Here is a 25,000-nt window from a genome sequence, read left to right on the forward strand (position 1 = left end):
GAGCCGAGCCAAATGAGACGCACGGCTCCAGAAAAGAGACAAAAAGAAAGTGAGCAAGTACAGAGGGATGGAGAGAAGGCAAGTGTGAGAGAGAGAGAGAGAGAGAGAGAGAGAGAGAGAGAGAGAGAGAGGTAAATTAGGCAGAGGTTAGAGGAGCAGGAAAATATAGCACACACACACACACACACAGGGTGTGTTCCAAACGGGAGACAGCTGCCTACTGCCTCCCTCCCTACATAGAGAGCTGTCTCACTAGACATGACTTTGGATTAAATGCATCTTTTAAAAATGAGCGTAGCACTCTAGAATCTTTGGTTAACACTACGGTATGACGTTAGCAAAGGCCTGACGTTAAACTAAATTAGCTTACGTAAGCTAGCAGGCTAACGGTATAAATTAGTTTTACGGCCGGCAGATATATCAGACCAGACGCTATTAATGGTTACAACAATGGCATAATCAGATAGTAAATTGTTTATTTCTAATCTGTAATCTGCAAATCTAAGCAAAATAAGATCACACAAATGACATTTTAAACAGATTCAGCAGCCATTACCGATGTCATCCGCCATGTTTGTTTACCTTTCACAGCTGTTTCAGACGTTGCCGCAAGGGATTATGGGTAGGAGGCAGCATGAAGTGTGCATCGATGCTGCCTTCAAAAATGACCGTTATTTGGGAATTCTAAGATATCTTAAAAGGCAGCAGAATTTGTTTTTTCGGTTTCGACCCGCACTTGCTGCCTTGCTCCCCAGTTAGATATCTTAAAAGGCAGCAACTTTACCCGTTTCGAACACACCCACACATACATAAAAAAATGAGAATTGAGTTGTAAAATCCTGATTTCACTGAGTTAAAGACCCACTGTCATAGCCTACTCTGTACAGCGTCAACAGGAAGTTGATTGCCCAGTAGGAAGGAAATCCAAAATGGAGTCATGCATAGAGCCCATTGGTTCTTAACACAGGTGATTTCACTAATTAGCTGATCTACTTGGCTTACTAGTTGTGCTAATTAGAATCAGCTGATTAAGTGAATGGTTGGAACAAAAATGTGGCAGGACTTTTACTTTATGAAGCCAGACTTTTACACCTCTGATAGTATGTACAGCTGGCCCTTAGAATGACCAAACCAAGAGCTTACAAGTAAAGGTAGTAACATTACACCGAAAACAGCCTAAGGCTCAAAGGGTTTTAACTAGAGATGCACCGATTGTAATTTTCTGGGCCGATACCGATTTCCGATTTTTTTATTGAGTTTGACCTGCCGATACCGATTTTAGCCGATTCCGATTTCATTTCTTCTAACCATTTTACAGCACACACACAAATAGTTATTTTCTATCTTTTCTTTGATAGAACATGTTAATATAGACATGTAATCAACTTATCAATAATGAAATGGCTGTTAAAAAAATGCAAGTCTAACTTTAGTTGCAGTATCAAATTATGGATTAAGTTAAGTTATGGAACACCCATTTTATTCTTCTCACATCCAATATCCAACTAAAGATATAAGAAAAATTGTCATGATACATTTGAATATGCTACCATGTAACATATTTTCATATGCATTGATGAATTTATGGGAGGGCGAGGGAAAAGTGGTTGTAGCCTAGGCTATCACCAAACACAGGGGAGGAGAAGTGCTAATAGCGATTAGGTGCTCCACCATATATGAAAACAGTGCACGTCTGTTTTGCGGTGAAAAAATTAAATCCAAATTCCGGTTAAATGCATCAATTAGGCTATAGGCCTAGAACCTTTCAGAGACGACTGATTCAGTATTAAGAGCATCAGTTTTCTTCACTGTAGGCTACTATGTCAAAAGCAACTTTAACGTTTGTTTGCCTTTCTAATAGGCTATCGTTTGTTCCCCTTTACGACATCCACTTCTCAATCTACTAGGGTATTTTAAGGCATAGCCCTAGTCTACGTGCAGTAAATAGTTCCGAGTATTTTTTTTTTTAAGTGGAGTAGAACTACTAGGGCCTCTGTATGTTGCTGCTTGTTGACATCTTATTATGTAGCCTATGATCGCTAAACTTTGATTATTTTTAATGTCGCAATCGGTTATCTCCGTTCAGCAGCGCTTGTGGTTCAGCTGTGGGCACGCAATTAGCGGCAGTGACAGGCGGTGATGAGCGATGTTTACTTAGCCTAATGAAGTGACAGCTTAGTAAATTCCACGCAGTAGGCCAATGGCAAAGCACAGCGTTCACTGCATAGAAAAACTCAGTAGCCTATTAGCGCTTTCTTTGTAGCCCTACATCCAGCCCTGAGTGTTGGCCTGGTTGCTAGCTTCTTCAAACCTTGCAAACTCAGCTGGGTGTTGTTACAATTGTGGCGCACAAGTGCATTTGACCGGGATAAAATCGGCATGTCTCAGACTGACCGGCCGGTCGCCGGTCATGGCCGATCACGTGAAAATCGGCCGATTCCGGTCACCAGCCGATCTATCGGTGCATCTCTAGTTTTAACCTTCATTAATAAGAAAGATGTGTGACATTCGAAGGGATTTATAAACGGTTTAATATACCAACTTAAATTTAATCTCACTGCTGGTTACACCTAGCCTGATATAGTCATACTCGTCAGAATTTGTAGTCTGATACTGCTCCATTGGGACGTGATTATGGACGTGACTCAATTGGATAGACCTAACCAATCAGTGTATCACTATCAAAACAAAATAGCTTACCGTGAATGTTGTAGGAAGAACACCCGAACCATCCTTCTTCTTCACAAATGCCAACATTGTTTTCTGGTCGTTTTTTAAAGTTATTGCACTGTCAACATCTTGTACAACAGACGCAATAGCGGAATCTACATGTAAATGTCTAGCTTCTACACTCTAAAAAATAATACACTGGCTCAACTTAAAAAAATTGAGGTAACAATTTGCATGGATCTTTTTAAGTAATTTCAACTCAAGCCGTTTTTGAGTAAATATTGTGAGACTTATATAGTTAGAACAACTGAATTAAATTAATATAATTAAGTTGGTTCAACTTAATTAAGCTTTTAAAGGACAAATCAAGTTGATTGTGCTAAACTAATTGAGTTCTTTTCACTATAAAAGTCTCATAATATTTACTCAAAAACCAACTTCAGTTGAAATGACTTAAAAAAATTAAGGTAACAATTTGCATGGATCTTTTTAAGTTATAGTAACTTACTTCACTTCTGTCTGAATAAAAGCACACAGCAATTTAAATTTTCTGAAAGCATTGTTTATTTTTAAAGTAATGGCAACTGGTCCAGTTGTGCAATGAATGAATGTAGAGATCCGTCTGAATTCGTCATTTATCTGTTATAAAAGAAAGGCACAATGTTAGAAAATTTACCTCAAGACAAACAACAAAATGAACAAAATCTACGTGGTTTGCAGGGATTGACACAGAATATTTCTCAAACTTCAAAAATAAATAAATGTTGGCCTACCTATTAGGCCTATGTTCAGGTTAAGCTAAGAATGTCAAATGGCCCACAAACCTTCATAAATAGTGACAATGTTAGGCTTAACTAGGACGACCAAATATGATCCTCAAACACGTGCAGTGTTAGAACTAGCAATGCTAAAATGTTAAGTGCTGAATGCAGCTGCCACTGTGAAGTTTGAAGACACCAGACAGCTAAATTTACTTTTACTAACTCCAAATTATCAAAGGGCAGGCTGCAGGTAACTTTGAAGACGCCAGCTACCAAAGTCATCTTTTCAAATGGTTTAATTACCGTGCAAGCAGCAGCTAGCTTGGAAGACACGATAGCTACTGTCTGTAGATAGCTAGGTAAAATCCATCTTTTCAAATATTCAAATTAGCAAAAGGGCAAGCTGTAGCGTTAATTTAATTTGTAGTGTCACATGACAAAGATTTTGATGCACTGTGTGCCGTTGTTTGATGTTGCTTTTAAAACAAACACAAAAATAGTAGGCTAGACTACTTTGCACGTACCTTTGATGTTCGATGCAAGCTACAGGATCCGGTGCCATAATTTCTGTTACTTCTCAGGCGTGGTCTGGAAGGTCCTGAACGTTGAGTCGTGTTATCAGCTTTATAAGTTTGGTCACGAGATTTACAAGTTTCAGTAACTTAATACTTTCTATTGTTAGGTGAAAGCAAGACTGTGTGTTGAAAATCCATATATTAATAAGTTGAGACAGCTTTCTTTCTTTTTTAGTATGACAAACTCCTTAAAATAAGTTGTCAACTCACCTATACATGTACAAGTAGCAAACTTAATTTTTTTATGTCGAAAATGTTCTTCATTTTAAGTTTTATCTACTAACCTCATGAATCATTTTTTAGAGTGTAGCTTCTTTTTGTTGCAAACAAAATCAACTAAAGCATGCTCAGGTAACGTGATAGACGAGACACTGTTGCTCATCTGTCCATCATTGTACAAAGCCTGCCCAAACGATTTGATTGGTCCGAACCACTCTGGTTCGGGCATAGTTGCTTCTCAATGGAACAAGTCCAGCTCGAACTTCCCAACCTCAAATGTTGTGGCCGGGGCTAAGTTCCGGCTGGTTTTCCAGGCTAGCTTACGCCCACTTGGTGATAAAAAATGAAAAGTAGATGACAGGTGTCCAGATGAATTCTCAACTGAGAATTGGTCTGGTGTTAGCCAGGCTAAAACAGCCCACCATATAGACAAAGGAAAACAAAAATAGGCCTACATGACAAAAACGTACACAAAGTTTAACACAAAACTTACTATCCATTCTCATCAACTGTACACAACTCATTCTGAGTTTGGACTGCCCTGAATTCCCTCAAACGCTATCCGACTGTCCATCAGCTTCAAATGCATGCAATCCACCCTGTCTCATGCCGCCAAATTCCTCAATATGGACATTCTATCACCATTACAGAATCAAAATAATCACAACACAGTTACTTCAAATAATGTATACTGGTACCCAGGGAATTTTGCACAGACATTGAAGAATTAATCCGTTAAAAACAGAGTTCTCATCAAGACAATTATTTCATCATTGACTAATTAAAAGCAACAAAAGACTGCCTCAATAGAAGATTCAAAGTGGATAGGCTTCTGGATATAGGATACTCTATAAAGCAGGAGCCTGTATAGGTTTCAGCCTTTATGGAAATCAGCCACGCAGGTTCTGCTCAATTCTCCTCCAGGTCTCCTCTTCTGTTATTACAAAAGGCAGCCCCTGTCTTTTACTGCTTGTTCTTGTTGGGGTGGACACTATACAATTACATTTAATTGAATGTGCATGGGACATCATCAGACATGTCGTCCAGTCTCCTTTTTTGTAGTACTCTAACCTTCTGCATTTGCATATTTGCAAAATTTTGCTGTGGTGGTCACATTCAAGACTTACATATTCATTTCCCATAACCAAAAACATGCAAGCAGGAGCATATGTGAGAGAGAGAGAGAAAGAGAGAGAGAGAGAGAGAGCGTTGGTCAGTCACACAGACAGAAAGAGAGAATTGTGTATGATACAGTACCTACGTATTTTGCGGTAACGTTACACTATGAGAAAATGTCTCAACAGAAATGTCACAGCACACGCACACCACCATGAAGTCACAAAATGTTTTGCTCTAGTGTTGTTCTCCATGATGTTCTGCCAGAGAAATAGTATGATAAACAATCATAGTATACTGCTGTAGCACTTTAGTATGGCTACCCTCTATATAGCATACTGTATCAAAATATTTACCAGTTCATGTACATCACTACATCAGCTACATCTGCTCTTTTGTTGGGTTTCATCCTATGGGCCTATCTCCATCTAGTGGTAGTTATGAGCCATTGTTTCCAGTTGGTTGTGTGTCTGTGTGTGAAGGCATGATGTAGGCATGATGATGAAAATAAGAGAATGTGGATGCAGAAACTGTAGAAATAATAGACAAGACTAGTGTGTAGAAATAAGAGACAAGACTATGTTCTTGTTTGAAGATAAGAATTGTATAAAAATTAAACTATGAGTGCAGAGTGTTAAGATTTAGACATTCTGGCTGAGATAGATAGATAACACAGCCAATACTGGTAAATATGATTACAGTAAACAGGGATATGTGTAAGTCACCTCATAAGCCCTTCAGAAAGATGAACTCACAAGCTGAACTTGAGCTTTGTTAATGAGCATCATCTATCAAACCTTAGTAGGGGTGTTTGTGCTGGTGTCACAGTGTCTTTGAGATTTTTATTGGAGAGAATACATTTTGTTATAGTATATCAATAAAGAAATGCTGTAAATTAATATTTTAGCCCACCTCTATAGAGAAACATCCATCAGATGTTCACCTATTTTATCTCGTTGTTGTGCAGAGAAAAAAGTGAATGTCTCGTTGTTCTCCACACTGCTGTGAGCTGTAGCTGGGCTCATAACCCACCAGGGAATGTTGTCTTTTTGGGACTGTCAAGGACATAAACATGTGCGGGCATGCACTCTCTCTATCTCTCACACACACACACACGCATGCACACACGCACACACACAAGCACACACACACACACGCACACATTCACACACACACGCACGCACACACAAAAGCACGCACGCACGCATTCGCACACACACGCACGCACGCAAGCATTCGCACACACACGCACGCACACACGCAAGCACACACACACACACACACACACACACACACACACACACACACACACACACACACACACACACACACATCATCATCATCTTTCTAGCAGCTTCTTTCTCTAATAACATTGTGAAATCCTTGTTTATTCAGTGTAAGCCTCAATATAAGTCAAAAGTATGACAGTGGAGAGTTCAGCTTCAGCTGGCAGTGAGTGGGGCCTGTGTGATACAGCACAAGATGAGCTGCCATGACCCCCTTCGCTCGTCTGGCACAAGTAAAGCAACAAGACCCAGACTGCATCTTCTCTTCAAAAGGAAAACCTGAGAAAGAATGACCCAGAGGTGACCACACTTTCAAACAGCTCCGGTCCAGCACAGAACACGGCCATGCCGACATCTGTGATAGAGAGGAGCGGGAGGAAAGGGTCAGGCAGAGTCGGTCCTGGATTGAAAGTGAAGGTCATGGAGAGAAACGGGGAGTGGGGGTGGGGTTGGTGGAGGTGGTGTTGGTGGTGGTGGAGGGGTGTGGGCTTATATGAAAACACACGGCTACTTATAGAGACAGGGAGATGGATGAGCGTTTATTTGGGGTGGTAACCACAGAGCAGGTAACTTGAGAGAACAGGAGGAGGAAGAGGAGGAGGAGGAGAAGAGAGAGAGAGGAAGACGAAGAACGAGAGAGGAGATACCTGGATGAGTTACCTGGTCGGATGGGCTGAGTGAAGTTAGCTGGAGGATGGAGAGAGAGGAGGGAGAAGGAGAGCGGGATGGGCTCCATACTCTGGCCATTGTCTTGCTGCTGTTTGCTGCACTTAAGCTTCTCTACCTGCTAGGGCTGATGAATAATGAGGGTGAGTTAGTCTACACACAAGTACCACACTCATTAAAGGACATGCCAGTCAACACAAAGGGTACATGACTGTGTAACACTGTGAGAACGATCGTCTTAAATTAGATAAATCTGCCGGTGAACTCTTGCTGCCTTTTTACCAATTGCTGTACTACTTGACAACTTGTACTGACAACTGCTGGAATTGTTTGGTTAAGAGTTTTTTTCAGAATGCATGTTTTGACCTGAATACTGTTGTGAACATGAATTATTTTTACAATATGCAGTAATATCTATGCAAAGCAAATGTGCAAATGAGAAGTTAACAATCAATCTCTTATATAGCCTACTGAGCATTTTCAAACCCTCACTTAATTCCACTGATCGTATTCATGGGCAATGTTTCTGATTTGCTTTGTTCATTTACTTGCTTCTCTCATGATTTGCATTTCATCCCATTGTGAGATAACTGGTCTGGAAGCTACAAATAAAACTGGCCATACTGACTGACTGGTACAGTCCCCACAGATAAGCCAGCCTGGGTTTATTCGGTATGCTGTTGTGTGGAGCTGCTGTAGGTGGGTGTTAAACCGCTGCTGTGCCACAGATTTATAAAAATAAAATGGAGAGAGAGCTTATGTTCCTAATCCTTCCCTTTTATACACTTTGTATTTGTATGATGTTAAACACAGCCTTCCCTTTTATACACATATTTGTATTTGTATGATGTGCCGATCTTGATAAATGTAAAGTAAACATTCAGTACCACAAAGGCAAATGGTGAATCATGTATATTAGAGACATGGAACCACCGTAAGCTACAAATGCCTGGTCACTGACAATTAGATGATGTGTGATGTGGTTCAGACGATCCCAGAGTTTGGACTTTGCTTATCCTGTGTTTTCTTTTTATTTGTTCGGTTTTCATTCAAGCAGATTCATTCCGCCAGAATATCTTTAGTAAATTGTTTCTCTTGGAATACAAGCAAGCAGTAGCATTTGAAAAGAAAGCCATGTAAAAGTCAAAGACTTTGCGTTGACGGGGGCTTGGATGAGTTGGTATTCAAACCTACTTGCTTCACCTCGCTGGCTAATATATTGTTCTTCTCATATAACCAACATTTTATGATGGTGGGATTTTTGCTATTGATTTGTGTGAGCTTTTTTTTTGTGATTTTTGGATGACAGGAAGCAGCATGGATATTTCAGACAGACATGGTTTTGAATCTGAGAAGGGGCTTAGTTAATGTTAAACATACAGTACAGTAAACAATGTGCAAACAAGGAGCTTAGTTGAGTCTCACAATCATGTGATCTTATGCCCCTTACATTTTGTAGAAGAAATAACTATATGTGTAATGCATATATCATCGGTGTGATGTATTATCAGTTGTGCTGTTTGGGCTCAGTTCAGTAACAAATTATTTCCTGGTGGGGAGCTATACAGTGCACTCCCTTCAACTCTGTGATGTGGCAGATGTCTGATCATCTTTCTTTAAAACCGCTGCTTTCCAGAACTCAGGTTAGTTCCTAGGAAGCGCAGGCACAAGGGTGCATCCCCTGTGAGAGCTCATCACCTCTCTGCCCATAGTGTATGTGTTGTTCATGACCGTGCTCTTTGTGGGTGGGAGTGTGTGTGTATGTGTGTGTGTGTGTTGTTGTTCATGACCATGCTCTGTGTGGGTGGGGGTATGTGTGTATGTGTGTTGTTGTTCATGACCATGCTCTGTGTGGGTGGGGGTATGTGTGTGTATGTGTGTATGTATGTGTGTGTTGTTGTTCATGACCGTGCTCTGTGTGGGTGTGGGTGTGTGTGTGTATGTGTGTGTGTGTGTGTGTTGTTGTTCATGACCATGCTCTGTGTGGGTGGGGGTATGTGTGTGTATGTGTGTATGTATGTGTGTGTTCTGTGTGGGTGGGAGTGTGTCCTTCTGTAGTCCTCTCTGCAGTTCCGTAGTCCTCTCTGCAGTTCCGTAGTCCTCTCTGCAGTTCCGTAGTCCTCTCTGCAGTTCTGTAGTCCTCTCTGCCTCTGTGTGACTGTGTGTCCTCTGCCACGTCTGCCTGGGAGGTGTGTGTGTGTGTAATGAGCTGCTAATGGGGGGATCAGCAGGGCAGGGGAGCTCAGAGACCACGCGCACACCTGCAGGGGGGCTCCCAGCTACAACAGCACCCGCCACACACACACACACACACACACACACACACGCACACACACACACACACACACACACACACACACACACACACACACACACACACACACACACACACACACACAAACAAACCTGCTTTGCTGATTAGAGGGCACATGAGAGTGACTTGTCTCTTGAAAAGACAAAACTCTCCTCTCTAGTTTCTGCCTCTCTTTCTCTGTATCACACACACACACACACACACACACACTTTAACGTCAATCCTACTGAAACACCTGGTGAAGGTGAAATACCCAGACAGATACACTAGGTCAAGCTATGGCTCCTCTTCCAAAACCATTGGATTGTCGATTCTAATAACAGAGTCAGTCTCAGATAACACACTACTGACTGTGTGTGTGTGTGTGTGTGTGTGTGTGTGTGTGTGTCTGCAGATAAGAATGATGATGATCTGGAGATGGCCATGGTCATCCACCGGCCCGAGGGCCTTGACCAGATGGAGGCCCAGACCAACTTCAACAAGAAGGAGCTGCAGGTCCTCTACCGCGGCTTCAAGAACGTATGTGTGCCCCCCTCCGACTTTGTACTCTAACTCATTCAGTCTTTCCTGTCTGTTGCTCTATAGTATATAACTCTATTGAGCTGCCACTAGACCCAGGAGTCAACCCCCCCGTACTGAGCTGGGTTCTGTCCAAGATTTCCTCCAATTTCCTTGCCACTATCACCTTTTGCTTGCTTTGGCAGCTTCAGGCCTTGGACTCTGCATTGTTGTTGCTAAAGGCGTTTCTGTGTATTAAATCAACAGCCACTTTCTGTCGTATTATCTGTCCGCCTGTCCTCTTACATATCAAGTGTACATATCAGCGCCATTTTGCGGTTATTGTCTTTATATTACGTGTCATATGACCGGCTTGCCAATAATGTTCCTGCCTTTCAAACATGCTTGATATAATGTTGGAGCAGAGATCCTGTCTGGAAACCACAAGGTTTTTTTCCCCATCTGTCAGTAAAGGGACTCTTTAGAGTAACACAATGTAGGAATTCCTCTTGTCCTAATTTCCCAACGTTCTGGGTAGGTAGGTACCCATTTAGCACTAATGGGGTACCCAAGTCATCTTGTGCGTGTCTAAAAGGGTCATGCTCTTACCCGCAACTAAATAGTACCATAGGCCTAGTGCAATATGTTAATGGTAAGTCAGTGTGGCGTCAAATTGAGTTTGTAGCCTCCGTTTTAAGGTCAAGGAACGGCATTGTGTTGCTTTTAAAAAGTTCTTCTCTGATGAGTTTGCTCACACACAAGTGATTGTTATTGTTTAGCATTTGTGAAGAACTTTTCTTTTTTCTTGGCCTGTCTCTCTCACCATTCTAGGAGTGCCCCAGCGGAGTGGTCAACGAAGATACCTTTAAACAGATCTACTCACAGTTTTTCCCACATGGAGGTCAGTGTTGAGTTTTATGTACCTGCCTGTCAAGCAGAAAAACACAGGGTTTGATTATATTTGAATATACAATGGACAGTGGTGCTGTATGGCAATAATATGCCTTTAATGCCATGAAATATTAATGTTACATCTTATGTCTTAGGTGTATTACTTTTATAATGGAACTGAGGGCAGTACAATTATGTATACAAGATTTTGAATACCCAAATCATTCAACCTCATTAAAGTTGTCTTTATTATCTGAGGTTATCTGAATTCACAACACAGTTTGTTTTATCGATGGCCATAATGCCAGTTGTTAGTCTCTGCTAAATACAGAGGGTAAACTGGTAAGGCCGCAGAGCAATGTGCTTTGTACCGCGATAGAAATCAATGGTGAGTCCTAATTGATTGTGTTGTAAACACAACCCTGAGAGATGAATCCCTTTGCTCGGCCTCTCCTTCATTGTCCTCTACAGCCTCTCTCCTCTCTCTCTCTGTTCTGCTCTAGATGCCAGCACATACGCACACTATCTATTCAACGCTTTCGACTCGGAGCACAGTGGATCCATCAAGTTCGAGGTAATCCCTCGGCAGCTTTAACCCTTGTGTTATCCTCAAATCTTACCGACACTCTTTATACTTGGGGTCAATTTGACCCCAGCTAAATAAACCCTCAGAAAATGATTATAATTCATATTGTTACCCAGTTTTTTTTGTGACAGGTACTTAACAAGAGTGTAATAGCCACCACCAAAAGCTCTACAAAACAATCCCACCCCCCCACACCCCTTTATGAACCTTGGAACCCTGGCTGGCAATATTGCCCATCTAGTGTCAGCAGCCCAAATGCTTGCTGTTGCTTCCCCTTTTGACTTATACAGTCCTGCCAAAATGACTTATATGTAATAAGTACTTGTGTATGTAATAATGATAATAACAATATGTTCTCATACTATTCAAATAATAATATCCATAATGTTTCAAATATTCATGTATCCTATGTTTCATACAGCTGGGGTCAAACTGACCCCAAGGAACATCAATGTACAAAATATTTGTATAGGACATTGAAAACATATTATTGAACAAATTTCATGCTAACTCTGTTGTACCCTTCAATTGAGGAAAAGTCATGAAACATGAAGCAAAAAAAAAAAAAAGTGAACCATATATTTTATTATGTTAAACATTGCTTGGGGTCAAATTGACCCCAAGGATAACAGGAGGGTTAATCTTTTTCTAACTTCGGTTGTAATCGCTGTGGCCCTTGCTCTTCTGAAGCCACAGCCTTTTGGCTTGTTATCTTATACAGAATAGCCCTGCCAAGAGTCCAGCATGATGATTCATCAAAGATGGCTTATCTTTCTTTATCCTGAAGTGAAAAAAAATGTTTAATTTAATGTCTTTTTCTTTCCCTTTGGACTCTCTTTCACCTCCTCCTCCTTCTCCTCTCTATCCCTCTCTCAGGACTTTGTTATGGCTCTGTCTATCTTGCTGAGGGGTTCGACGAGAGAGAAGCTACAGTGGACGTTCAACTTGTATGACATCAACAGAGATGGCTACATCAATAAAGAGGTCCGTGCATAAAGATAGAGGAGACAACACACCTTGATAAGTTGTACTGCAGGTGCAGCTATTTAACAAAGTGCAACATAGTATGAAAAAGAAAAACAAAACTACATAACACTGCGCACCTGACAGCCTGAAACATCAGCTCATTAATAAACCTGTTGTTCATGTGAGCTGTGTTGCACTGCTTTTTCTTTGTCACACTGTGCCAGGGGCGTAGCACAAGATCCTGGGCCCTATGCATAGGCAGTCTTGATTGGCACAAGATCCTGGGCCCTATGTATAGGCAGTCTTGATTGGCCCCCATGTCCCTGCCCCATTCCAGACTTTTCAAGGGCCCTCTCCCCCCCTGGGTCCCTGGTAATCAGTCCCACTTTTACCCCCAATTTGATGCCCCTGTACTGTGCATAGAAACATATAATCACATATATGTATAAATGCTAGACAGGCTATGGCAAGTAGTTATGACAGCTAGTTTAACACTTTTGCAATGTAATGACTCAAGGCCAATTTGTTTTATGGGGTAGGACTATTCAGCATGGAACCTGTATAGTGCATTTTGACCAACATGACATTAGCAATTGAAAATGTAAAATCAGTTGCAGGGATGTACTAAAGCATTGGAGGAAAACTGCTGTAATGATGTGCACAAAGTAATAAGATGATATGGAGTTTTAACAAGTAGATTTGAGAATTTCAATTCTGATCCGAGCCATGTGCCAAGGAAAAAACTGTAATGATATGGAATAACTTCCGTATACTGCCTCTAGTGGACATTTATTGGTAATATTTGGTTTATTAATCTGTAAACTTAATTTTTTTTAGGATGGGGACATATATTATCTTAATGAATTATTATTATTGCCATTTATTATGTTGTTGCTGTCACATTTGTTTTTCAGGAGATGATGGACATTGTCAGAGCCATCTACGACATGATGGGGAAATACACATACCCAGCACTGAGGACAGACACCCCAAGACAACATGTGGATGCTTTCTTCCAGGTCCATACACATTTACATGGCATGTACCTTGAGAGGAATAATTGATATTTAAGAGCTCTTGTTAATGTTAAATGCTGCCATCCTTTCAACACATCTTTATCTTTGTAGAAGATGGATAAGAACCGAGATGGAGTGGTGACATTGGATGAGTTCATTCTCTCGTGCCAAGAGGTGAGATTCCACCTCCACATACATCTTATGCCAGTTTGTCATATTTGTTTTGTGCACTGACAAGTGTCAGCATGCATGGGCCAAAATGTATGCGCATATACAAGAACATTTTACAATGTTTCTGATCTCATTTCGTATCTTTATTACTGCATACACCTTATTTACAACTTAAACAATCAATTTCATATCCCTCTGTGTATTTTATAATCCTCTTTCTTTGTTCATTTTGAAAAGAAATCTATGGTTTACATCGCCACCTAGTGGTAGAAGCTCATATTAGTACTAGTAGGGTAGGGTAGGGTATTCACTGTGTGGAGTCACAATTACAGTTTTTCTCAGTCGCTTTGGTGCTTTTTTCAGATCAGAATGAAAATTCTCATAACTATTAGTTCAACCTCCACAACATTTAGTCATTTGTGCACATCATAGTAGCAATTTCTCCTTCCTCTGAACAAATTGCAAATACTTTTGGACATGTATCAGTTGCTTTCATACAATTCTCTGCTGTTTTTTAACATTATCATTTGCTTATGTCATGTCAGTCAAAATGAACTATACTTATGAATGCTGAATAGTCGTTCCCAATAAAACTAATAGTCTTCATTTCATTGCTTGAGTCATTACATACAAAATTGTTGAACTAGTTATCAAATTCTGTCACAGTGCTGTAGAATTGCAACGAGCATACAGTAAAAATGTATGCATTCAGTGTCTTGTACTCACTTACTCACCTAACTACAGCAATGTGTAACTTTACTGTAGTTTTCAAATGGCTGTACAAGTACTGTATAGTGCTGTCTTGAGCATGTTCAGGTAGTGTCACCGAGTTCTGACCTTTTTTTGCATTGGAAAACACTGAGAGAACTGTCATAATGAAAACATGACAAAGCCATTTGACTATCTTGTTCATAAACGATGGTGTCAAGACTTCTCATTTTGATGACACTGACAGTTTCATTGACATGAATACTTGCTTTTGAGGAATGGACTATCCATTTTGAGCAAGTGACGTGCTTTTGCAGGTCATCCACTAGGTTTTGCAGTTTGCACTAATTGTTTTGAGAATTGCACTAACTTCTGTGCAAATGTTAATAGTGATGTGAGAAAAGCACCAAAGCGACTGAGAAAAACTGTAAAGTTCCCTGTCATTTTCTGTTCTTTCTTATCTCTTATTCTCTTCCCAGGACGAGAACATCATGCGCTCATTACAGCTGTTTGAGAATGTAATATAAGCAAAAAGAAGCACAGCCGACCAGAGGACAGGAGCAGGCACGGCAGGAGTGAGCAGACAGAAGAATGCAGAATGGGATCAGATGGTCGAATGACAAGCTGTGACAGAAACAACGGACTCTGCTTCGCTGTCTTTCAACAATGCCACTAACATCCCTGGCACAACACACAACATTACCATGGCAACAGTGTGGGGGTGCAGGCCCGACTTTTTCCAACCTTGACCTTGACCCCCTTGTTCCTTCGAAACCTCTTATCCCGCTGTTCCTATTGGTCATTTGCTGTGTAGCTGTTCTTCCACGTTGTGTAACAGGGCACACCAAAGCTGCCTTTCCACCACAGACCCCAATGGTTTTGATCATGATTGTGAACTACTGCAGGATAACATCACACGCTTGACTATGCTAGGCTAATATGATCACACTGAAATGCTTCACCAGAGGATTATGGGATTGATTACTGTTCTTTCGAGAGCATTTACGTGTTGCATGGTTCTATGATGATGTAGGTTTTCACAAATTGGTTACTTCATATGATGGTTTGCATTATTTTGAAAACTAAACTCCAGCTAATTATGACACGCCTTGTGAGCATAATGGCCAAATTCTCCCAGTCCTTAATTCACATAGTAAGGAGAAAATATAACTGCCACAGATTTAGCACATGTAGGCGTGTCGCCACTAAACACCTTACTTGTACCTTTTCCTCATATTCTTAGTAGCACATTACTTCAGTAGCACAACAGGGAAAGGGCCTACAGTACGTGTCTGCTTTAGCATGATAACCATTAGCCTCTATGGTGGAAAGACAGTTTATCACTGGCGTGACACCACACTGGTATGTCAAAATAATTATTGACAATTATTGTCAAAAGAATGATTGAATATTATATCCTACCTGTATTGGAGACAATCAAATAACACTCATTTACATGCAGATGAATTATATTCCACGTGACCTAAACTGTACTGAAACTGTAGGCCTAATGTACTGCTGTCCCTTTGTCAGTGTGTTCTCTGCTCATATATTACACTCCTATAATCTTATTGGACGTCCGGTGTAAATACCCCCCCTCCCCCCCCCCCCGGTCCTCCTCCAACCAGTTATTTCCTGACCATGTTCAGTGTCTGTCCTAATATTTAGATGCTTCCTCTGTGTTTGCTGTTGGCCTGTGCTTGTAGTTGTGACGTTTGCCTTGGATTTAAAATCTTGGGTTCTTGGTCTAAGTTCTGTCAGGCTGTCTCTGTATTGGTCTGTTCATCTGTCTGTCTGAGTTTATGGGTGAGAATTGTACTGGGCCAGTCGAACAGTGTGTGTGTGTGTAAGTGAGTAAGTGAGTGAGTGTGTGTGTGTGAGTGAGGGAATGAGTGAATGAGTGAGTGTGTGTGTGTGTGTGTGTGTGAGCGAGTGAGTGAGTGTGTGTGTGAGCGAGTAAGTGAGTGAACGAGTAAGTGAGTGAGTGTGTGTGTGTGAGAGAGTGAGTAATTGTGTGTGTGTGTGTGTGTGTGTGAGAGTGTGAGCGAGTAAGTGAGTGTGTGTGTGTGTGTGTGTGTGAGAGAGAGAGTGAGTGTGAGTGTGTGTGTGTAAGAGAGAGTGTGTGTGACTCCATTGAGGCTCCTGATCTGAGGTATTGTTTTTTGTTGGTTTGTTTGCTTTGTCCCTTGACTAAAAGAAATTCTGTGCCGTATCAGAAACTCACTGTGAATGGATACTTCTCATACTGTGATTGTCGGATAGATGAAGAAATGAGGAAGACGTCAGTTAGAGCTCAGGACAGATTTAGAGGAGATAAGCCATTCAAGTCAGTGAAAAATAAAGGGCAATGTATTTCCTCCATAAATCACTAACAAATAAATATATGGCCACTTGGACTAAATGGCTAACTTGAAATAAATTATTTACTTTGAATATTTTCATTTGTGTTTTAGTTGAACTTATTTAACTGGCCATGGTATTCAGTGTGAACGGATCTTATTTCAAAAATCAGCGAATGTTTATAAACTATGTAAATTTGAGTTGCAATTACAAAAGATGTACATTAATTTAATCTCTTGATGGTGGATCAGTTCATTTCCTGAGGGCATAAGGACAGCCTTTTAAATTACCTACACAGACAGATAGCGCAGACAGGCAAGCAGACAGACAGACAAAATATGAAGACTTGTTCAAATGTTGTATAAAATAATATTTAACAATAAACTTTGCAAAGAATAGTGTGATTTTGGTCTTTTCTTACACACAGCTTGCAATGCCATTTTAGTGCAACAAAGACATGGCAATTTGAGTAACAGAGAAATGACCATAACTACCTCTGTGAATATTATATACAAATATCAAATATTACATTATACAAGTAATTATACATTACCCCATTAGTGACAAAGGAACATCCACAATCCAAATATGTTTAAGAAAATGTTAAGAGTGAAGGATGGCAGTTTCTCTGAACAATTGACAACTTACGAATAAACAGTTCCTCAAACCATAAACCATATTCAACAAATGTTTTTCAAAATATAACATTCCAGTTATTCATAACACCTCTGTCATGAAGTCTTCAATCCATCAGTTAAATTTTTAGTTACACATATTTTTTTTAATATATGCAAATATGCATATTCTATCAAATCTCATCAAAATTCACCGGTAAACACTACACCCACATGAAAAGTGGCAGATAGCAGTCACCACCCAATGCTTAAAAAGAACCCAGACAGGTAACCAAGAGGAGCTCTGTGAACTCCATCGGCTACCCATAAGTGTTGCAGGCAACGCAAAGAGATTTTGTCCTCAGTGGAGGCCTGAAACTTCAGCCCTTTTAGTCCTCTCCACCCCACACCAACCTCATCTCTGACTGGTCTCAGGCCAGTGGCGCTGTGGCGCTCCCTGCCCCTAGTTTGCCCGCTCCCTCCTGTGCCCACGGCTGCAGGTTCTGCAGGGCGAACAGGGAGGAGTTGTGCATGCACAGCGGGTCGCTGGACACTGATTCGCCCAGGGACTTCTGGAGGGCGTCGGCTTGCAGCTGGAGCAGCATCCGATTGGCCTGCTGCCGCTCCGCTTCCCTCTCCTCAGCTGTCTGTCTCCTGGGAAGCCACAGAAGTGACGTGAAATTAATGAATGCAGATTGAGTTTTTTTTTTTTACATGAATGAGACATTTGTTGGAGTTGCCCCAGAGAAAAATACATCAGTCTTAAGAGGTATAGCTGTCAACCCATTCAAATTAGTAATATCATTATTTTATTGAAAATGATTAGCAAAAAATAGCACTCTAGCTCATTGCATCCTATTAAATAAATTTGAAATTGAAGATTAATTCTTTGCTGAATTTTGTTGCCAAATTCAAGGCAAAACACAGAGTGTGACAAACTCTTGTCATGTTCTTAAAGCACCATAACAAGATTTGGTTGTCAACTGAATGTTGGCCCATTCCATGGTTCTTCACAGCCCATAAACAGTGCAAACAATGGACAGCAACATCAGGTTCTGATAGTGTAAAATCTAAGGCTTACTAGGAAATCTAAAATGCAACCCGATCATCACCAGCTTACAGAAGCCGCCTTGAGCACATTTTGAAAAAAAAACTTGCATGCTATCTGCTCTATCTATTGGATCAATCTGGACCAAAGGTGTTAAACATCCGTCTTCTGTCATTCATCAATATGCCATACATTATGGGGTTGCGTGCAATGGTGTATAGACTTACACACTGCAAAGCGCCATGATTTTTTGTCATTTGTTTGGGTGTTTATTAATTTGGGTGTATATTAATAGAAAATAGACTCCATGTCTTAATCAGTTGAATTCAATTCAGCTCAATTTAGCTGAATTGAATTAAACTGATTTAGACATGGAATATATTTCCTATTAATATAATAAATATAACTTATTTTAAATTGCAGATGAAATATAAGAAAACAATTTTGTTATAACACGAAAATATCAACGTTACCACCTACATGACCTATGACCTTTCTAACTTTTATCACACCTTTATTAGATTCATTCGACCATTTCAAATATCAAAACTAAAGACTATTTAGGCAGCTGAACCTACTAATAATTCAGCAAACCTGTATTCGACAATGCTATATTCCACTTCCATAGGCATAAATGGTATTATCCCTAAATCGTTTACGGAACAAACACGGCGGACACGTGTAGGCCTTCACTTTCTTTTTGCTTCTGTTGAGCGTGAATGATGCTATGGAGGGACATGTTTGGCTAGTTTGTGTAAACTGAGTAAGTAGGCCTATGACATTTTGTCTTCGTTCAAATGCCACATATTTCACTAAATGAGAGTGAATCCTACACACATACAAGTTGCCCAATCATTCATTGAGTGTAGGGTTAACAGACCTCCATTTTGTTCGGCGGTTCTGAAACCAAGTTTTAACTTGCGCGTCCGTCATCTTCAGGGTTTTCGCTAGAGATGCTCTCTCTGCACTGGCTAGATACTTCTGTCGGTGAAACCTCTTCTCCAGTTCGCATATTTGGACTCGAGAGAATGACGTTCGCGGTTTTTTCCTCTTCGGTGGAGTACGATTCTGGTATGGATGGCCGATGCGTCGAGTGACCGTGAAAGGGATGAGTGCTGCAGAGATAGATGCGGAGAGAACAACTGGTTAGCGGTAATCAACTCACTTTGTAGGTTCTGGGCTTCAATGCAAAAGACAAACATGACACAATTTCAAAAACTTCTCATCTACACAAATGAATATGATATCCTTAAAACTGCAGTTGAAGGTCAAAAATCAGCAACATACGACGTGATCCCTGAGCAAAACGTGAAACAGTGAACACAACTTTCATGACTCCCAAAAACCTTACAGGCCCGAAAGCAGTGCGGAAGACTTTGCAATTTATCCTTGCACTGTGGTTTTGAATGACTATGCATTCGTTATTCTAGGCTACTGTAATGCAAGTAAATAACATAAGGTAGTTACTGTAGATATAATTGTTTAAAACATAGTCTATAGGCTATCAGGGTTGTAGGCTACGCCAAAAAAGGAATTAGACAAAATATGCAAGCCAGAAAATATGTAGACCAAGTGTTTATTCTCGTAATAGTACCACGATGAACAAGAATGTATAATTATGTAACACTCAATTCCTAACGAATAAGGTTAAATATAATATATCATATTTTAGAGAAAGCTGCATGCCACGAAAGATTTTCACAGGAACATAAAGCCTGTTATTCTATGTCATTTAAGATAAATTAAAATAAATTAATCCAGTAGGGCTTTTAAACTTAATTGTGTATATTTTGTGAAGAATGCAGCCCATTGGCAAATTTCACATAACTCCCCAAAGACGGCAACATGGTTTGTATTAAATTACGCTACACTGATCTAGAATTATATCTTTATTTGCTGACATGCATTAACATTTGTTCACCTGGTAATCTATCCTTGGCAAACCTACGGTTGTTTTCCATCCAGGGAAAGCACAGACTTCCGATATTCGCCACTGAGCTGGTCATGGGTGGCGGAACCGCCGCTGCGAGAGGTCTGTGAGCCGGAACTCGAATCACCCCCCTGGGCACTAGAGTTCTGTTCATCCCATATACATTAAAGTCCTCTAACGGCCCCGTAATACCAGAAAAAGAGACCGACAGCGCAGTATAAGGAGCCGTGCATGTTCCAGTGGGACTGCTGAGGCGGTAGCTGTCCAAGCCACTCTCTGACCCGCTCCGGTCACTGTTCGACCGACCGTTCTCTGGATCTGAGCCACCGAGAATCTGGTCAATCCCAAAGCGAATGGGTTCATGATGCCCGGCTTTGGGTTGCTTTACGCTGCTAGGCTCCGGACTGGGCACCTGTTCCATTCTCAATGGTCACTTTCCTTGGTCGTGCCTCCAGAGCGAGAGAAATCAATGAGACGTCAAATAAACTTTCTGAAATTAGGTTAATCTGAATAAAGACAATGGTTTTCCCTCATTTTAGAACATTCGTTTGGCATATGTGTCCGCATCTTTGCCATCGTCTCCTTTCAGTATAGACAAAACCTTAAAACTCCGACAGGTTTCCTCAGCTCCGTGTCTTGTGTGCCCAGGCTCATTTAACTTGGATGCTTGGGAGTGCGTTTGCCAGGTCTCTTTCAGGCATAGGGTTGTTATGACATATTCATGTGCTAGTGTTTCTATTGGTTGTATATGTCAAACCCCGCCTGACCAATGAGTGACGTTTCAAACAATGGGCAAAACAACCCCTATCTTGAAAGTAAAGGTAGGTAATGCATTTTCTGAATCATTTTGTTAATACCAACATACCCAAATGATTACATCATGCACGCATTTCGTGAATGTCACCGTTTATAATTTGCACTGCAAATTAACCTACAGTAATACATTTGTGCAATGTGAGGAGAAGATCGATTGTTTTATGATCGAATTAATTAAATATGGTAATTATTTATATTTTTAAAAAATCATAGGATCGTATTTTTAACATTATTTTATGCTAAAGCAACGTGTGTGTGCGCGCACCCTTTGACATCTGGTTGAAATGAGTATTTCTGTTAGGAGGGTAGAGTTGTGGAGATAAATTTGAATCGTTATGGCTCTATGTGACTTTTTTATTGATCTTTCTATGTAACCTTAGAGTAGCTAATATTAAATGTGAGAGTTGACATTTGTCATGGCCGAATGTGATAGGCTAGTGGCAAAATGCTCTATTGATTGCCCGGGGTACCCTAATGCGCTCATGCGTCAACCAGCCTGTGTCTTCTCTGCGATAGAGAGACGCTGCCTGACAAGATGTAGCCTGTAGCTTACCTACAGTTGAGTAAAAACTACTCATGTCTATACTGTCGATAAATTGGGGTCATTATTATGATTATCTGCCCACGAGCCCCCATCATTTTCCTATGGCATTCAATGGACTCAGTGTTGCAAGGTCAAAGGCTGAATAGACCAATAGGCAAGACAGAGAGCTCCACTCATCTCCTAAAGCCAAAGGCTAGCAGAAATGAAGTGTGGGTAAGGAGATCCGGTCGTCCAGGAGATGCGCAATGAAAAGCACCCTGAAATTGACTTGCTAATCGGGTTTGGTGGTAAAGTGGACAGCCAAGGCTCCAGGCCGTGTGTGGACTCAGGCCGCTTTTGCTTCCGAAGTGCAAGAGTAAAGTTTTTGAAAGCCAACAGCCCCGCGTACAGACACCCTTACGTTTATGCGTCCACATGCCATTTTTTCCCCATTCCCATTTTTTTTAAATCCGTCTCTGAACACAGACATATCCAAATAGCACACTTCACACATAACTAGTATCTTGATTTGCAAAAATGTTTTAATTATTGTACAGAATTGTTATTATTAGACCTATTATTGGTTGTCCTAAAATAAAAACAACAGCATTTTTCCAATGTTGTCAAATAGTCGACACCATCAGGGTGTAGACTCTCAAATATAGTGAAGTGAATTACACCTATTCTTTGTACACTGTTAGTTTCCAATAAGTCGTCATTGCGTAATGTATTAGACCAAGTGAAAGTAACCCACCGGGAAAAAGAAAAATGCATTAGTATAGGCCTAGCTATTTATATTTGTAACTCAATTCAATGTATGTTGTTATTTTATTTACTGATATTTCAGTCCCATTGTTTGTTACCCTGTGCATGAATTCAGTCGGTAGGCTACAGTATATGGATGCATGCATTTACGAACAAATATGCAGACAGACGTATCTGGTGATAACGCATCAGTCGACTCATTGCATTGCTGGCTGTAACTCCTGACCATATGTAATCTCAGTGGTAGTCTTGTTGATGAGAAATATCTGGCCTTTTTTCATTTACCTAACACAATAATAATTATAATCATAATAATAATAACAACAATAACAATAGATAGATAGATAGATGGATAGATAGATAGATAGATAGATAGATAGATACTTTATTGATCCCCAGGGGAAATTCAAGGTCTCAGCAGCATACAGACAACACAAACACATTCTTTAACAGCAGAAAGAGTAATTAAAGTATATAATATAAAAACACAACTAAGCATTAAGGACAGTAGAAGATAAAGAATATGCTAAATATACTAAAATACAAATTATACTAACTAACACTTAATCTAAATCAATTCTAAAAACAGTATCCACATAGTGGTGATTAATCAATCAGAGGCGCTTGCAATGACTGAGGCAGGGACTGAGCCTGTGATTCTCTGTGCATAGTAAGGTAAGGTAAGGTGCTCTGTGTGAATGAGTGTCATGGTGATAGTGCAAATGAGTAAGTCCAACAGTGCAACAATGCAGAAATAATGCAACAATGATAATAACAATAATGACAATAACTAATAATCTGTAATATTCGTACTGTGTATTGGACAATATTAATAACCAATTTCAGATTCCAAGAATTGCATTAATGGCTGAGCAGGGCTTGTCATTAATGCATACACTTTACACGTTTATTTAAAGGCCCTTCAAAATGTAGCCTAATAGCACTCTTTATGTTGTTTATGGTTAGTATGTGTGCTTTTCGTCACTTCATAAATATATAATGGCATGCAAAAATATAGCCTAACATAATTAACAGAAAATAAATATATTGAAATAGACTATCAAAAACAGACTGCCCCAAGATCTCTGAGCAACATGAATGACCACGACTCATCTGTCTCTGTGATAACTGAGCAATGGCAAGGAAGCGCTAATCGTTGCCTGAGACCACCTGAAGCCGACTCTCACTTCCCTGTAATTGATTGAAAATGGCGTATGGCACTGCGGCTAGTCTTGTAATCCTCTTTTGATCCGAGATTATGCCCCGTTATCTCAGAACTCCCGTGAGAAATGTTCCTCTTGCTGTGATTGCCCTCAGTATTGTGAATGTATCTCCTACACATTTGAATCCCAAGATCTCGTTTAAAATGTCTACCGACTTTTTCAGAGTTTCTCTTCTCAAAGCATTCTCAAAAGGTTGACTGTGCATTTGAGTCTGTATTTATGCATGATTGCGTTCTCGCCTCAGCAATCAGCAATATTTTGTAGCCAAGACATGACTTTAAAACCGAAACATCCTTTCCTCCAGCGATGGATATTATAGGCCTACACACTTAATGCATTATACAAGGAGACTGAATGTTTAAATAACCTGCACATAAAAATGTGGTCTGCCTAAAACGAAATATGATCCGTTTTAACCGGGGTTTGTTTTTTTTGCATTATAATTGGAGTTTATTCGGCGTATATCTATTAATAATGCCCCCACAATTTTGTTTTTATTGCAGACATTAGTCAGAGTTTGTCCTAATCGAACTTCGGTCCCAGACAGATCAGCCTAAAGCGCTCCAGCCTATTTGAGGAGAGGCCTGAATCGAGCAGTTTCCAGACCCAAAACCGTTGGGAATTATTGGGCATCAAATCAATCAATGTGCCAGCATATTAACACGCACAATTTCCCAATTCTCACGAGGAACGGAGATAACGTGAAAAACGGAAAAGTATAAAAGTGAAGAAGATGGCGATTTGTCTGTGAAATTACAAGTTCATCTGCATAATGGCAGTCCTGGGTTCTGGCCCGCGGGCGCCGTTTTTATTGCGTGTGTCTGTGGTGTTATCAATTTCCTCGTGCCTGCACTAAAAAGGGAGGTCTGTCAAGCGCGTCCCACACACACAAAAAGTAGAGAATTGAAAAAAGAGAAATAGGGCTACGTTGAATGCCTTTGAATAATGAATGACGAGTTTTATAGTGCTTCCTTAAGTGGCCGTTAAGGCGGAATATGAAAAGGCACAGATAAGTAATAGTGCATTTAAAAATATCTGGTACATTTTTATTATGATGTGTTGTAAAAGAAAGCTTAGTAGATGGAGAGGGAGACGAGTTTGGCGTCTGCAGCGACAGGGCCCTGTTTTATTGCATTAAAAAGGCAATAGAATAGAGGAGCAAAACTCGTAGGCTATCTCCAGCAGCCGACCGACTCGTTAATGAAACTTTACTGCCCCTCCGCCCGCCGGTCTCATCTTATGAAAAATTAAGTATATTTAATATTAAGCGTTTCAAAACAATGGCTTTTATTCGTTTA

The 25,000-nt window shown here is 40.4% G+C and overlaps 2 protein-coding genes across 7 annotated transcripts in view; one reads left to right on the forward strand and one right to left on the reverse strand.

Annotated features, from left to right (window-relative positions):
* Nucleotides 1–16,034, forward strand: part of LOC121694143 (Kv channel-interacting protein 1-like) — a 55,649-nt gene extending 39,615 nt beyond the window's left edge. For 4 of the 5 annotated variants that reach the window (XM_042074134.1, XM_042074136.1, XM_042074138.1 and 1 more), the window contains 7 exons: nt 10,002–10,126; nt 10,937–11,006; nt 11,500–11,570; nt 12,459–12,566; nt 13,463–13,567; nt 13,676–13,738; nt 14,923–16,034. In XM_042074134.1, the coding sequence (XP_041930068.1) occupies nt 10,002–10,126; nt 10,937–11,006; nt 11,500–11,570; nt 12,459–12,566; nt 13,463–13,567; nt 13,676–13,738; nt 14,923–14,970 (590 nt within the window). In that variant the 3' untranslated portion in view covers nt 14,971–16,034. Of the gene's footprint in view, nt 1–7,197; nt 7,437–10,001; nt 10,127–10,936; nt 11,007–11,499; nt 11,571–12,458; nt 12,567–13,462; nt 13,568–13,675; nt 13,739–14,922 lie in introns of those variants that run through there. The other variant, XM_042074133.1, reaches the window with a different exon arrangement.
* Nucleotides 16,035–17,138: 1,104 nt separating this feature from the next.
* Nucleotides 17,139–21,023, reverse strand: LOC121694141 (T-cell leukemia homeobox protein 3-like). Of its 2 annotated transcripts, none has more exons than XM_042074130.1 (3): nt 20,394–21,023; nt 19,326–19,560; nt 17,139–18,051 (listed from the first exon to the last, which is right to left on the reverse strand). In XM_042074130.1, exons 1-3 carry the CDS (start codon nt 20,794–20,796, stop codon nt 17,829–17,831), a joined length of 861 nt encoding a protein of 286 aa, XP_041930064.1. In that variant the 5' UTR covers nt 20,797–21,023; the 3' UTR covers nt 17,139–17,828. The 2 variants fall into 2 exon arrangements, with proteins under 2 accessions (XP_041930064.1, XP_041930063.1); XM_042074129.1 differs by having other exon boundaries at nt 20,367–21,023.
* Between the last annotated feature and the right edge of the window lie 3,977 nt (nt 21,024–25,000).

The sequence above is a fragment of the Alosa sapidissima genome, chromosome 20 (genome assembly GCF_018492685.1).
Source record: "Alosa sapidissima isolate fAloSap1 chromosome 20, fAloSap1.pri, whole genome shotgun sequence".
NCBI lineage: Eukaryota > Metazoa > Chordata > Actinopteri > Clupeiformes > Clupeidae > Alosa > Alosa sapidissima.